At 39.7% G+C, this 16,612-nt stretch overlaps 2 protein-coding genes and 1 long non-coding RNA gene across 3 annotated transcripts in view; 2 read left to right on the top strand and 1 right to left on the bottom strand.

Moving 5' to 3' along the window:
• ARPC1A (actin related protein 2/3 complex subunit 1A) overlaps window positions 1-16,612 on the top strand; it is a 341,638-nt gene that overhangs the window by 128,930 nt on the left and 196,096 nt on the right. The gene's annotated exons all lie outside the window — the stretch shown is intronic.
• On the top strand, window positions 8,890-10,172 carry LOC138159031 (uncharacterized). The gene is made up of 2 exons (XR_011167778.1): window positions 8,890-8,974; window positions 9,538-10,172. It is a non-coding gene; the product is annotated as an uncharacterized lncRNA (long non-coding RNA).
• Window positions 10,463-16,612, bottom strand: part of KPNA7 (karyopherin subunit alpha 7) — a 49,339-nt gene continuing 43,189 nt past the window's right edge. Inside the window, 7 exon segments of the mRNA XM_069085338.1 lie at window positions 10,463-10,471; window positions 10,790-10,862; window positions 10,864-10,916; window positions 13,397-13,579; window positions 15,770-15,842; window positions 15,844-15,969; window positions 16,591-16,599. Coding sequence (XP_068941439.1) covers window positions 10,463-10,471; window positions 10,790-10,862; window positions 10,864-10,916; window positions 13,397-13,579; window positions 15,770-15,842; window positions 15,844-15,969; window positions 16,591-16,599 — 526 coding nt within the window.

The raw sequence follows: 16,612 nt of genomic DNA, 5'->3' as shown, positions 1-16,612 counted from the left end.
TTCTACCTTGGTTAAAATTGCCTCCCACCTCATACCCCACAGAATTCCTTCATTCTCTCTCCCTTCTTCCCGCTTCTTCTTTGAGAGAAAGTTAAGAATAAAGAGAGCCTTTTCTTTTTCCTCTATACCCCAATCTCGCATGCCTTCTGCATAATACCACAGTCCTGGTCTGTGAGTTGGAAGGATGAAAGCCAAAAAAAAAAAATGTGTAGGATAAAATGTCCTTCATATATAGTAGGCAAATTTTGCTACTGCTTTGATTTTTTTTTCTTTTAATGCCTTTCTCTCCTTTCTGGCAGCCACACGTTTAAAGCAGTTCAGAGAGGCTTTCTGAGCTAAATTACACCTCATGAAGTTTTATTGTGCAGCTATGCCAATTTCCTCTGCATTTTTGCTTTTATGCTACAGATAAGAGAAGTTTTACATTTAGAGAAATTTAACATTTAGAGAAATTTGTAACCCCTTTAAATCAAGATTAAATTAAGAATTTGAATGCTGAAACTATCAAGGCTACATTTGAAAGTTGAAGTTTTGTCAATCTTTAAAAATGGTCAAAATTAGACCAAAATGATTCAGGAGATAAATATTCATTGCCTGTTCACTGAAACCCACTAGTTTGTTTCCTTAGGACTTGTTTAAATGGTGCCTATTGGTAGCTCATGTACAATAACTCCCAAATCTTTCTCTGTTAATCCTCTCTGCACCCTTAAATCTCTTCCCTCTCCCAGGCATTGGGAACTGCCTGGGATAATGCCACACACACCTGTTGTCCCAACATGAGGTGCCTTTAGGAACCTAAGTCCTAAGAATCTTGGGACTCCTAAGTCAACAGAACCATTGACACCTGCAGTGCCAAGCATAGGTTAAACTCAATACAATGATCCAAGACAATTCCAAAGGACTTATGATGAAAAATGCCATCCATCTCTGGAGGAAGAACTGATAGAGTCTGACCGCAGCTTGAAGTTTTTAAAAACTTTCTTTTCTCTCTTTTTTTTTTTTGGTTTATGTTTTCTTTCATAACATGACTAATATGGAAATACGATTTGTATAATTGCACATGTATAACCTATATTAAATTGCTTTCTGTCTCAGGGAGGGGGGAGGGGCAAGAGGGAGAGAAAGAATTTGAAAATCAAAATTTCTCTGTGAATGTATGTATGTATGTATTATTTATACCTTTAAATAATATTCTATAAAGGTTATTCTAAAGTATTAAAAAAAATAGCAGGTAAAATTGGAAAATGATTTAGAGATGCATGGCTTCAGGCAGTCACTCTAGAGAGTTACTTTATCCATACATGCCCCCAAAAAGGCTATTCTGGCATTATGCTCCCCACAACGGGCTTGATATTGTAAGCCAGAAGAAGAGACAAGACTCCTTCATGAGAACAACATATTTCCAGCCCCCAATTTCACATGTTGTAGAGACCCATTATTAAAAGAACTCTAGTTGACATCTATAAATGTCCTACTATAAAGAAGGAAAGATTTCTATGGTAACCAACGTCCAAACAATGTAGCTGAACAGTACTTCCCCAAGTTAATCTGACGACAAAAATATTTTTTGTAGTTTGAAATATATATGGACAGAAGCCATAAGAACTGAACAAGGGAGCCTTGAGTATCCCCAGGATAAAAGAGAAAGGGGTGGAGAGGAGTACAAAATAGGTTAAGCCTATCTTCATGTTGAAAAGGTATAACAATAAGTAAGAACTGTGAAACTAAAGTGCTTCTTGGGAAAACATTACTAGTATTAAATTCTCATGGAAACTTCATTTCCTTCTTGTGGAACCATGAAGGACCATGCAGAATGTCATAGTCACCACCATAAAATTGCAATCTGTTTTTGCCACTTGGCCCATTTTTCTTGTTGTTACCTTGACTGCTGTCCAGATTTCCTCTGTGATATTAATGTCTTGTTTAATGGTCTTCACTATACCATCCCCTACCACTCTCCTTGAAAACCTCAGTTATTGTTCACTCCCCCAACCTCCCATCTTCCTATACCTCAAAAATGGAATACCTCAATTCCAACAGCCTTCTCCACTCCACTTCAGCTATACACTGGCATGGTTAAACCTTAGATATTACCGAACTGCATCATTTCTAACATCCTAAGTTTCAAAATTATCTTCTCTGGCCACTTCTCCCACTAAACTTGCTCTTTGCCTTAATTATAACATTGGATTCCATGATCAATCTTTTCTAGATTTGCTTGACTTGTCTTTATTCAAACTCTTGAACCTATGACAAAAGATTTCAATAATTCATTAGTCTCTACCTAGAATCCCTGATCTCCTAGACTTTGGCAGGTCAGGAATGACAAATCCTCAATTTTGAGTACCCTCTATCCTTCCAATTCTTTTTTTTAAATTTTTTTGGTATTTATTAATTTTTTTACTTTTAGTTTACAAGATTCAATTCCATAACTCCTTGAGTTTCAAATTTTCTCCCCCTCCTTACCTTCCCTGCCATGGCAGTATACAATCAAGTACAGGATCTGCAAATACTTTCACATTAGACAATAGTCAGGTTATAAAGAAGGATTGTATCAGATGGAATGAACAATGGGAAAGAGGAGATAGAGAGCAGGTAGTTTTCTTCAATCTGCATTCACACTCTCTTCTTTCTAGTTCTTTCTCTGAATGTAGACATCTCTCTCCATCATGAGTCTTTTGGAGTTGACTTATAACCCTGCAATGCTGAGAAGAGTCCAATCTATCAAAGTTGGTCATCACACATACGTTGTGTCTGTAATTGTGTACAAATTTCTCCTGGTTCTGCTCTTCACATTCAGCATCAGTTTGTATAAGCCTTTCCAAGTGAATATGAAGTCCATCTGCTCCTCGTTTCTTATAGTACAATAGTATTCCATTACATTCATATACCACAACTTATTTAGCCATTCCCCAATTGATGGGCATCCCCTAAATTTCCAATTCTTTGCCACCACAAAAAGAGCTGCTATAAATATTTTTGTACATATGGGTCTTCCTCCCGTTTTTATGATCTCTTTGGGATACAACCCTAGAAGTGGTATTGCTGGGTTAAAGGGTATGAAATTACTTATAGCCCTTTGGGCATAGTTCCAGATTGCTCTCCAGAATGGTTGAATCAGTTCACAACTCCACCAACAATGCATTAGTGTTCCAATTTGTCCACATCCTCTCCAGTATTTATCATTTTCCTGTTTTGTCATCTTAGCCAATCTGACAGGTGAGATGTGGTACCTCAGAGTTGTTTTGATTTGCATTTCTCTAATCAATAGTGATTTAGAGCATTTTTTCATATGCTTATAGCTATCTTTAATTTCTTCCTCTGAAAACTGCCTGTTCATATCCTTTGACCATTTATCAATTGGGGAATGACTTGTGTTCTTAAGATTTGACTCAATCCTCTGTATATATTTAGAAGTGAGGCCTTTATCAGAGATATTGGTTGTAAAATTTTTTCCCAATTTTCCTCTTCCCTCTTAATCTTGGTTACATTGGCTTTGTTTGTACAGAAGCTTTTCAATTTCATGTAATCAAAATTATCCATTTTGCATTTTATAATGCTCTCTAATTCTTGTTTGGTCATAAAGTCTTCCCCTCTCCATAAATCTGACAGGTAAACTATTCCTTGCTTTCCCAGATTACTTACAGTATCAGCCTTTATACCTAGATCATGTACCCATTTAGACTTAATTTTGGTATATGGTGTTAGATAATGGTCTATGCCCAGAATCCTTCCAATTCTTCCACTTGGTTATTGAATATCATTAGAAAGTGTCATGTCATTTACTCACTCTAAATTAATGGCTGGTAACTTTGACTACTTTCTCACTGGTGCATGGCATCCCTTCTTCTCTTTATTCTCCACAGAAACTGTCAAAACATGTTTTCTTTGCCCCCACCCCAAACCCTCAACTTTACTTTTACTGCCACCACTACTACCACCACCATTCATCCTGACACAGCAAATGAGTTGGTGGAGTAGGAGATTAAGATTGGAGAAACTCAACAATATTTCCATTCTCATTCATTTTCTTCTATCTTGGAATACTTCTAAGTTCCCCCTGCCCCCCACTCCTTCCTAAAACTAATCCTCCTACCTCTATATTTGATCTTATCTGTCTTTCCTGCCACTTCTAGAACCTTGTTCCAGTAAGCATTACTTTCTCATGTATCATCAGTTTCTTCCTTCTAGTTCCTCCAACAACATACTTGTTCAGGTGGCTCCCTGTTACCTCTAGAGTTAAATACAAAATCTTGTTTTCTATTTAAAGGCCTTAAAAACTTGACTCCAATTTACCTTTCTACCCTTATCAAGGGTGTGTTGTTAAATAAATGAATAATCAGCTCTCAAAAAAAATATGTACTCATGTAATGGCAAGCAAAGTAGTACTTTGCTCCTTGTTTCAGCTATTCAAGTACCTTTGAGATTCGCCTTTGATTGTGTCAAGTCTTTGTTGTAAACAGTATACACTGTGTTGCCTTTAATAGGCCTAAAGGAGTTTGAAGACCTTCCCTGTCCTTAATAGGCCTAACATCATCACATGAAGCCCATGGTGGAAGGAGCTTGCTAAAAGAGTGGAACAGGAAGGAGCAGAACAGATAAAAGCTTGAGCATGAGCTGGGACCAAGCTGAGCTAAGAGAGAGAATGTTTGTGATGTCAGCACTCTGTCTGTTGGTGTTACTTTGTCAGACAGAAGCGCTCTATTGATTTGTGCTGATTTCTCAGACAGAAAGTGAATTGAGATGATAGTGCCAGCAATGTGTGTAAATATTGTAACCCTGTTGAGCTTCGTTTTCCTAGAAACAGAAACTGTAAAGGGCTTGGGGTGGAACAGGCCCTGTGAGCTGCAATATGGAACAGGGGTGGAGAGTTGTCCACCTGTGAATCCAGGCAAAATCTGGGAATGTGGAAGAGGAGCCATGGGGTTTGGAAGTCAGCCCTGAGTTAAGATGAAAGAGAACTTTACTTGGGTACTTAGTAGTGACTGATAATATTATAACTTACCATGACCTAGGAGTGGATGGCCTTTGTACTTTCCACTACCCCTTAAGGATGATTACCCCTTAAGAATGATTGACTTAAGTATAACTGGAAGCCAGCCTCAAGTCAAGATTAAAGAAGACTTTAGATGGGTACTCTATATTGATGGAGGAGACTATGACTTACTGAATGATATATTTTGTTTAAAACTATGTGACCCCCTTAGTAATACGTTATTATGTTATATTGTTGTGAATGTTATGCTTTAGTTTCTTGAATGTTTTGCTTTAGTTTATTGCTGAATAAATAGAGTTCACTATATTATGTGATTAGATCTTTAAAGTTATTCACAGCAGCAGTCCTCAGGAGAGCTGCTCGTGATTGGCTTTACAACCCACAATATACTTTTACATTCAACCTGCATTATTAACATTTTCTCTATCACTTTCCTAAGTCTAGATAATCAATAAAACAATAATCAAGGGGTGGCCAGGTAGCACTATGAATAAGAACACCGGCCCCAGAGTCGGGATGACCTGGGATCGAATCTGGGCTCAGACACTTAGCACCCACCCAGAAACACCTGGCCGTGTAACCTTGAGCAAGTTACTTAACTCCAATTGCTTAGGGGTGGCCAGGTGGCACAGTGAGTAAGAGCACCGGCCCCAGAGTCGGGATGACCTGGGATTGAATCCAGGCTCAGATACTTAGCACCACACCCAGAAATATACTGGCCATGTGACCTTGAGCAAGTTACTTAACCCCAATTGCTTTAAAAAAATCACAATAAATCAGGCCCTAAATTATAACATTTTCTGGCTTTCAAGGTGTTTCCAGTTCTCACTGCACAATTTTTCAAGATGGCTCCAGCATAACCAAAGCCTTATTATACATTATTTCCATTTACAAACTTTGTGGTTTGAAATGCATGACCTGAATTCAGCATTCCATATTCTGTCTTTATGCTACTGTATGTGCTATCCCCTATTCTAGGAATGCAATTTTTCTTCTACTGTCTCTTAGAATTTCTCATTTCCTTCAAAGCTCAGTTGAAATATCATCTTTTAGGAGATGCCTTTCTTGATTCCCTTCACAGCTAGTACCTTTCACTGTCTCCCCCCCAAAATAACTTGTGTTTATTTTCTATATACTTATGTATGTATATTTTCTCTCTCTCCCTCCAACACCAATGTAAACTCTTTGAGGGCAGTGATTTCTTTTGTCTTTTTATTCCCAACATGTAGCACAGAGTGGGCACTTAATAAATGCTTGTGGATTGCTTAGGTATATCCCATTAAAACAAAATCTATTTGATAATACCTTCCCTACTAGAACTTCTCTTAAAAGTAATCAAAGATCAGTTGCCAAATCCAAAGATCTTTATTCAATTCTCATCCTCTTTGACCTCTGAATCAGGACATAATTAATCAATTTCTCTTCCTCCTGTATAATTTCTTCTTCCTTGACTTACTCTACATTTTCCTGGTTTTCCTCCTTCTGTCTCCTGGTCTTTAATCTGACTCACAAGATTTAGAGCCAAAAGCAACTTCAGTAATCACCTAGCCTAACTTCTCATTTTACAGAGGGGGAACCTAAGTCCCAGAGAAGGTCACACAGAAGTCTGAGATGGGATATGAACCAAAGTCCTCTGATTCCAGAGCCAATGATCTTTCCACAATGCCACATAGCCTAATACATGAACATCCCACTGGCATTTCAAACCCAGCATGCCCAAAAGCCAACCTTAGCTTCTCTCTAATATGTGCCATCTATGGTACAGTTGAAAACTTATTTGGCTATGGAATCAGAGGACCTGGGTTTCAATCCAGTCTGTGATGCTTATTATGTGTGTGACTTTGAGCAAGTTCCTGGGCCTCATTTTCCTCATCTGTTTAAAAAAAAATAAGATGAGGGTTGGACTAGACTGTCTCTGAGGTTCTTTCTAGCTCTAAATCTATGATCTTATTTTATTCAGTGGCATTACCATTCAACTTGGGGGCAGCTAGGTGTTGAAGTGGATAGAGTACCAGGCTGAGACAGGAAGACTAATCTTCCTGAGTTCAAGTCTGACCTCAGACACTTACTAGCTGTGTGATCCTGGGTAAGTCACTTAACCACATTTGCCTCAGTTTCCTCATATGTGAAGTGAATGGGATAAGGAAATGGCAAAACACTCCAATATCTTTGCCACAAAAACTCCAAATAGGGTTATGAAGTGTTAAATGTGACTTAAAGTACTGAACACCATTCAACTTAGTCTCAATACTCAAGGCCTTGGAATTATCTTTAAAGAAATTTTCCTAAAGTATAGGTCTAGTCACATTACCTACTAAATTAATTTCAATGGCTCTCTATTACCTCCAGGCTCAAATATAAAGTCCTTTGCATGGTATTTAAAGTTCTTCACAACCTGGCACCTTGTTCCTGTCCTTCCTTTTTAGATTTTTTTTGAGGGGGGAAGGCAAGGCAATTGGGGTTAAGTGACTTGCCCAAGGTCACACAGCTAGTAAGTGTCTGAGGCTGGATTTGAACTCAGGTCCTCCTAACTCCAGAGCCAGTGCTCTATCCACTGCACTACCTAGCTGCCCCTCATGTCCTTCCTTTTTAAAGAGGACCAGTGACATCATGGATGATGTCTTGACTTGTGAGTGAATTGGATTTGAGTGAGGCAGAGCTGCAAAAAGTCAACTGCTTCAATCTGTCTTCCAGAGCCATTGAAGTCCAGTGGCAAGACAAAAGTCAAGATGACTGGTGATGGCCCAAGATACAGTGGATGACCTTGGTATCTTTGATGTCTGACCAAGCTCTCAGTGTTGCACAGTGCCTTCTTTAACTACCTTCCTGACCTTTGGAACAAATTGTTCTCATCCATCCATTCTACTGGGGGAAAAGTCTTCACATGTTTAGGGTAGACATCTCTTTAATTCACCAACAGGTTTCAGACTTGTCAGTTACCCTCGGTGTGGTTTAGCCCGTCTGTCAAGATGGTTTTACTGGGGTGTGTCTGCTATGCATGTTAGAACTTCTTGAATGTATGGGATGTTCAGGAGGCCTAGCACCTCTGCTATGAGGGCTTGCTGAGTCCTTTTCATGGCTGCTTATTCACCTGCTTTTCAAATTTCCTCTCACTCTATTCCCCTCCACTCAATCTATGATCCAGACATATTGCTTTTCCTTACAAGTTGACATTCTCTGTCTCCGTGAATTTATATTGACTGTCCCCCAGGACTTGAGTTCTTTACCTTCTCAATTCTACTTCTTAGACCTCTTGGCTTCCTTAAAATCTCAGCTCAAGTCATCTGCAGGAATCCTTTCCCAGTCTTCCCCCACCCCCTTTAAATGCTAGAGACGTGCTCTGTAAAGGAACCTTACATCTACTCTGAATATATCTTGTATTTATCTCTTTATGTACATATTTTCCGCTTTTTAAGAATGTAAGCTTCTTGAGGGTAAATGTGTTTAATAAATACTTATTGAGAGATGAGAGAGAGAGAGAAAAAAAAGGAGAAGAAGAAAAAGAAGAAGAAGGAGGAGGAGGAGGAGGAGAAGAAGAAGAAGAAGAAGAAGAAGAAGAAGAAGAAGAAGAAGGAGAAGGAGAAGAAGAAGAAGAAGAAGAAGAAGAAGAAGAAGAAGAAGAAGAAGAAGAAGAAGAAGGAGAAGGAGGAGGAGAAGGAGGAGGAGGAGGAGGAGGAGGAGGAGGAGGAGGAGGAGGAGGAGAAGAGGAAGAAGAAGAAGAAGAAGAAGAAGGGAGAGAGCACAAAAAGATAATTATCAAGTTCTAACAATTTTGTCTGCAATACTTTTTCCATTTCTGCCACTATCGTACTAATAGTACCACCTCTACCACTTGTTTGGATTTTGCAATAATCTTGAGCTAGGCTTCCTTCCTTGACTTTGTCCTCCTCTTTGTTAAATTCTTGCTGATCCTTTAAGGTTCAGCTCAAATGCCACCACCTTCTTCATGAGGTGATCTTCCCTGATTCCTCCCAGTTGGTAAGAGCCTCTGTCTTATTTGTACCTTTATAATTCACTAAGGAAAATAACTGTGTGCCTATTATTCAAAGGATTCTAGGTCTAGAGTTGGAAGGGATGACAGATATCTCCGTGGTTCAAGCCTCTCATACTATAGTTGAGACCCAAGGAGATTCTGATTTGCCCAAAGTCTCAAGGTAGTAAATATCAATTGATCAATCAATTAACAATCAATCAATTAAGCACCTGCTCTGTACCAGATGGGTGTTTGGAAGGGTCTGAAGAAAGTGTTGAGGATAAGAGGTATTAACCTGTCTACCAAACTGAAAATCTATAAAACCATTGTGCTGACCTCATTGTTATATGCTTGTGAAACCTGGACAGGAAACCGAATCTCTTCCATTTGAATTGTCTCAGGAAGATTCTAAAGATCCCCTGACAGCATAAGATCCCAGACACTGAGATCCTTTCTCGAGCTGAACAGCCAATTATTCAAACTCTAATTGCAGAGATTGCAACTCTAGTGGGGTGGCCATGTTGTTCAAATGGCAAAAGTTGTTGCTACTTGTCTTTTGTTCTTTCAGAGGACCATGACATCAGGAAGATGATGCCATGAGTTACAAGTGAAATGGATTTAAATGAAGGAGGGCTGTACAAGATCACCACCCTCACTTTCTCCCCCGGAGCCATCTGGGTCCAGTGGCAAGATATAGATCAGGACAAGTGGAGATGTACTCCCAAATACCAAAAGTACATTTTCCTAAAAGATTATTTTGTGGAGAATTCACACAAGGCAAGAGATCAGGTGGAGGTCAGAAGAAGTAATACAAAGACACCTTCAAGGTCTCTCTGACAACTTTGGAACCGATTATGAGACATGGGAGACACAGGACTGCCCAGCATGGCATTACTACATCAAAGAAGGCTCTATGCTCTATGAGCAAAGCAGAATTGCAGTAGCTCAAAAGAAACATGAGATGTGCAAATTTAGAGAATACACCCCAAATGTTCACATGGACTATTTGTACCTGGCCTATGGTAGAACCTTCCAAGCTTGTACTGGTCTGATCGACCACGGTTGAATACACTCATACCAACATAGTGATGCCACTTTGGTCTTCTTTGAGCATAAGGGATAACTACTAACCAACCACCTCTGTGCCAGCCACTGTGCTAAGCATTAAGGATACAAATAAAGGACTAATTTACATAAAAAGAAGGATTATGTCTTATTTAAACTGTTTTCCTTGGGGCGGCTAGGTGGTGAAGTGAATAGAACACTGGTCCTGGAGTCAGGAGGACCTGGGTTCGGATTGGGCCTCAGACACTTAACACACACCAAAAAAAACTAGCTGTGTGATCCTGGGCAAGTCACTTAACCCCAATTGCCCTCCAAAAAGCAAAAAAAAAACCTGTTTTCCTTCCATACATTTTGTTCATCAGGTACTTAATATTTTAAAATCTCCCCTAGGACAAATTAGTTAGCAAGTACAGTCACTATGCTCTTTATCAGGCAGTCTGTGTGGCAACAATGCTAATGTATTAACTGAGCTAAGCAATCAACAGATTCATTCAATTTGCCAATGAGGACCTAAACTTGTAGAGTTTATAGCTGGAAGGGCCCTTGGATATCATCTAATGTACTACTACCTTCATTTTATGGAAGAGGGAAAAAACAAACCCTTAAAACAAGTGACTTTACAAAGTCAAATGGGTAATATATTTAAGCAGAGTCAGAATTTGAACCCAGGCCCTCTGATTCTAATTTCAGGGCTCTTATCCCCTCCCATCTTACCTGAGAGGTAGGTATATGAACTCAAATTCTAAAATACATACCTTAGAAAAGTAATTCTCAGTGAGGTCCAAGGAAGCCCGAAAGATCCAACTGTAATCATAAAATTGTAATGTAAAGCTCCTCTATTAGAAAGCATAGCTTTTCCTTCTCCCCCAGCTTCTCTGCAGTCTGAGGGACATGAATAACTATCTTATTGAAGAGGAAAACCACCCTTTATTGGTATTTCAACAGAAATACCAAATTATCCGATCAGGGAGAATTCAATTAGGGACATTCTAGTTAAATCTTAAATTTAAAAACAAAAAGAAAAAAGTTTTTTTTTTATTGCTGGCTTAATTTGATGCAGGTAGATGCCATGGTACATAGATCACCAGACTTGGAGTCGGGAAGATCTGACTCCGTTTAAATCCTGCCTTGGACACTTACTAGGTGTGTGACCCTGGGCGAGTCAATTGAGGTCTCTCAGCCCCAGTTTCTTCATTTAAAGTAATTGTAATTTATGGCCTCTAAAATTCCTTCTGCCTCTAAATCTATGACCCTGTGAATTAGACCAAGAGTCCTAGACTAGGACACAGGTGTAATCAATGTTTGTCTTTGCCAGATCTGTTATTTACCGTCACATGGTTCTGCTAGCCAGAAATTAGCTACAAAAAGGCATAATGTCAAGGATTTGTTGTAGCTTGCAAGCTAAGACCCTGAATTAACTTGTTATCTCTAAGGCTAACTAATGAGGCTTAGCAAATGTGTTAACTTGGGGTTTACTGTCTAGATTCTTCCTTCCTTCCTTCCTTCCTCCCTCCCTCCCTCCCTCCCTCCTTCCTTCCTTCCTTCCTTCCTTCCTTCCTTCCTTCCTTCCTTCCTTCCTTCCTTCCTTCCTTCCTTCCTCCTTTCCTTCCTTCCTTCCACAAAACCTTAAACCCAGTTCACTCTGAAGCTCACAAATTGGACCACAATAGGTCCCTGCCCAGGTTCTGCTTGATGACTGTATTTTGCACCTTCTTGGCTTAGAGTGAATGTCAATGGTAACTGTTTCTCTTTTGGAACAGCATTCTTGAGGGACTTCCCCCCTCCCAGCTTGATTTTCTTTTCTTTTTTTCTAATTTCTTAAAGAGGCCTATTCACTGAATGGGCATTACCTCACTCTAAGTGAGTACCTGAAAAGGCCTTAGCCTAAAAGTACCAGGGTCTCCCACTGCATCCTGGGTCATCTACAGTCATCCTGATGAGTATCAGGCCACTGGATCCAGATGACTCTGGAGGAGTAAGTGAGGCTGGTGACCTTGCACAGCCCTCCCTGACTCAAATCAAAGTCAACTGCAAGTCATGTCACCATTTCTCTGATGCCATGGTCCTCTTTGAAAACAAAGGACAAATACAACAGCAAGGTTCTAAAACTCAAGTAAGGGAATAGTAAGGAACAAGTGAGGAACATCACAAAGCAATAATCAAAAGGACTTGGCAACTGAATGTTATGTGGAGAAGAGGGAAGAACCAAGGCTCAGCCTTTCTTCCAAGATCCCCAAATGCTGATTGATTAAAGAGAGAATGAGCACCGGCCCTGGAGTCAGGAGGACCTGAGTTCAAATCTGGCCTCAGACACTTAACACAAAAACTAGCCGTGTGACCTTGGGCAAGTCACTTAACCCCAACTGCCCTCCAAAAAGCAAAATAAAATAAAATAAATAAAGAGAGAATGAGTAATGAAAACAGGAAAGCCCAGATGAAAAGATGGTTTGGGAGGACAGAAGGAGTTATGTTTTAGATGTTAACATGTAATATGTCCCCTGTATTTTATCCCCAAATCTTGAAGCAGGTACTGTTTGTAAAATGGAGGTTAAGCAAATATATTAATGCCAAGATATTCAAGTTACCAGGATAGAATCAAAGTCCAATTCTAAGTAAAACACATTCCTCATTCCTTCCACCTCTAGATCCTTCTAGCTTGTACTACATGGTTCCATGTTCCATTTAAGAGACATATTGTTCTAGGTGACTCATTTAAAAATACAGGTCCACTTAATGTATAGAACTAACAATAATATTATTGTGTCTGAATATATCCCATCTGAAATGGCCCCATTTGCGGGGGGGGGGGTACATTTCTTGGCAAAGATACCAGAGTAGTTTGCTATTTCCTTCTCCAACTCCAACTCATTTTGCAGATGAGTAACTGAAGCAAACAGGGTTAAAGTGACTTGTCCATGGTCACATAGCTATGAAGTGTCTGAGGCTGGACTTGAACTCAGGAAGATCAGTTCTCCTGATTTCAGACCTGGCACTCTATCCATTGTACTACCTAAACCTCCTAACAATAATAATAACTAGATCTAGAAATCTATTTTTAAGTACCTCCCTTACGTGGTTGTTATTAGCAATAATAATAGTTGGCATTTATATAAGCTTTAAGTTTTCCAAAGAATTTTACATGTATTATTTCATTTGATCCTCACAAACAACCTTGGAAGGAAGGTGCTACAAAACAAAAACAGATTTTCGGATTTCTACTTCTTGGTTTCATTGTTGTCAGTATGGGCTTTGAACAGGACAGGACAACTTACAGCACACCCTGATGGTGGGTTTTGCATAATCAAGCTTGAGCTCGTCTCTCAGCACCTTATTATTGGAGTAACTAGTTTTGAATATCTAACCTGGAAGAAATGAGTAACAATGCCAAGGGTGAGGAGGAGAGTTTTGCTGTCATTGACAGAGAGCAGATGGAGAAGAGGTTTCAGAATTTCAGCCTTGATGGGTTCAAGCATCTGGTGCAATGTTTCCCGACTTGAGAAGTTAGCCCCTGTCCAAATAACCTCCTTCTTGACTTTGAATTCTCCCTACAAAAGAAATAGATAACATTCTTGACATTCTCTACAGACCCAAAAAAGGGCAGAAGAGTCATGTCTGTCTCATTCTATTTCCAGGGGGGCTTAATGAGATTACACATGGAATTGGCATGAACACCTTGGCGGAACTGGTTTGCTTCCATCATCTGTGAGCAGAGCTAATGGCATCTGCCTAAGAGGAAGGAAAGAGAAACAGTGAGGATTGATGACATAGGATGGACTTCAGAGGTATACTCAAGATGACCTGGATCTCCTCTCTAGGAACTATGTAAAGTAGGAGACTAGGAAGCTATCTGGGTAATCCACGAATTTCTTTCAATAGGAATCATCCTTAGCATTTAGGAGCTAATGTTGTTTGATTATCGAAATTTCTAGATCTTTCCTTGCTATCTGAAGACCTTGGGCAAGCTAATTAGCTGCCACAGAAAGTAGAACCTCTTTTAACATGTATTGGGTGGCTAAGAAAAACAGAGAAAGAACATGGGGCTACTAAAGTTTTAAATTAATAAGTATTTTGTAATTATAGAGAACATTCCCCAGAAGGTCTTAAAATGTTTTCATCACAGAATTCCCTTTTATCTCAGTGACCCCAGGAGGTTGGTAGAAAGGGAAAGGCATTAGCCCTATTTCACAGTTAAGGAATTAGAATTTAGGTGAAATAACTTCACCAGGTCTAAGACACTAAAGTGTTCAGGCATAACCTTGATGAGGTATGGGCTCTGGGAGCCCCCTTGAGCTCTCCTTGAGTCCTTGAGGTACAAGCTCTGGGAACCTCCTTTGAACTCTTGATTGAATCATCCCATTTGATGAGGCAGGTCTGTTGCTAGACTTCCCACCCTTGAACTGGCCTAGCTCACCATTGTCTGTAGCCTCCCACTACTTCCCACAGTAATCACTCATTGACTTCATTAACTCCTCCTAAAGACCCTTCCCAGGCTTCTCCTCTGGACTACCCCTGGATTCCTCCCACAACCTTCTGTATATAAGACCCCATCTGGTCTTCATGTTAGGGAGAGCATCATAGAATAGTGAGAGCACTGTGAGAGTGACATAGAATGACCTAGCATAGACTTACTCTGTGTCTAATGCAAGCCACTTTTAATAAATTTTATTTTTCTTTGGCTGAGGAGACTCAAGTCGAATTCATTTGGCAGGATCCAGCATGTTGGTATTTTGGGGGCTCCAGAGAAATCCTAACCCTCTTAGTGGGTACCCTCTTCAACCTGAAGTGGAATTTAGTTCCTTGATTTCCAAACAGATCTATCCAGAGATAAAAGTAGCTCTACGGTGTGACCTTGGGCAAGTCACTTAACCCCAATTGCCCTCCAAATATTAAAAAAAAAGGTAGCTCTATGGTAGAAAAAAAATGGTATTTTTGTTATGTTATTATGACAAGTTGGAAGGCACCTTGTCCATTTCCAATGGATCTCTTTTGCATGGTTTTAATATAACCAAATAGCTGTCTGTTTTTTAATCTGCTATTGCTCAAGATGTGCCATTTCCTTTGGGTTAGTTTTACCTAAAACCAAAAATTTACTCTGTCACCTCACCTTAAATAGTCAGTAGAAGGCGGATTACACTTTTCAAAACATTCAGCAAATGTGGATACTGTTAAACTAAGTCACATTTATAATCAGAGAATGGCAAATGAGTCGTTTGCTTACTGAAGTCAGACTTTACCAACCTCAGAATTTAAGGTTTTGTTTGTTTGTTTCTAAATAGTGCTATCTGAAGAGTTGAGAAGGTCTGATGATGAGTGGAATATTTCATATGCATCAGACAGCTGATGTGTTGACTTTGCTGAACTGCTTTGCCTCTTCTTTGTTCCAAGGGATGGCTTGCTGGAGAGGAGAGGGTAAAGACTACATCTGGAAATGAAGGTTTTGTTGAAAACAAAAGGTACACCATTCTTTACTTTTAATTGCTAGGTTAAATTTTGTTTAAATAAAGTAATCCCTAGCCATCCAGAGAAAGACCAGCCATTGCAATCAGATCCTACTGCTGTACCTAGTAGCAGACATAAACTCAATTTAAGCAAACATTTATTAGCTACCAACATGCAACACCCTATTCATGTTTTCTTCAAAGAACTGATATAGTTTGGATCATGAAAAGGAGCTTCCATCCCCTCACCTCCCTATCCCCACCTTCTTGCCAAAGATGCCTGGGCATCCTGCTTACATTTCTTAGCAGGGCCACCAACGATGGCTGCAGCCCACAAATAATAAGCTGCTGGGTCTGTTTACAAGGTCCTGAGTACCCACACAGCCTCCTTCTGGATTGAGGGCCTCTGGTGGTACAGCAGACAGGGCAGCACTGTCAAGACCCCTACATCAATGGTAACCTGAGTTTGTTGATCTGTCCCAGTCACCAGTTACCCACTGCACGGAAGGAGGGGATATGGAATAATAGAAACTGGAGGTAAACCTATGACGGTTTCTTCAGATGTTTCTAGGAGATGCTTAAATGCACAAATGTCCATTATTTTCCCCCTTTTATAATAAAGGAATCCTTGCTTTTCTACGCAGTGTTGTAGTTTTAAGTTGTTCACCGGCATGCTTTGTAATGTTTATATTTGTTATTGGCCACTCTAGAAGATAGACTAGTCATCAGAGATAAGCCACAGAGATGAGACACTTGGGGGTTCACCTCTTGGATTTTGCTGTTCTTCAAACCACTAAGCCAAGGGTTCCTACACTGAGCATCTGTGGATAGATCTCAGAAGGTCTGTAAACTTGGATAGGGAAAAAAAAATACATCTTTATACCTTTAAGAGAAATTTAGCATTTCCACCAATTAAAAAAAAATTTTTAATTCCAAGAAGGGCTCTACAGACTTCACCAGAAAGCCAAAGGGGTCCAACGCACACACAAAAAGATTAAGAACCTGTGCTATATAAGTGGAAATATCCAGAAACAGATGCCCCCCACCAAATACTTACCAAATGGAGTGGCAGATGCCAGAACACTCTGTGTACTAAGGCCTTCTGTATCAGGTAGAACACAGTGAGCCTTCCAGGGTAAA

The sequence above is a fragment of the Petaurus breviceps genome, unplaced genomic scaffold (genome assembly GCF_028583685.1).
Source record: "Petaurus breviceps papuanus isolate PSGF00001 unplaced genomic scaffold, PetGlider_PUasm1.0 175, whole genome shotgun sequence".
NCBI classification, from domain to species: Eukaryota; Metazoa; Chordata; class Mammalia; order Diprotodontia; family Petauridae; genus Petaurus; species Petaurus breviceps.
Note: the sequence above shows the minus strand (reverse complement) of the source record. Positions and strands in the feature narration are given on the sequence as shown.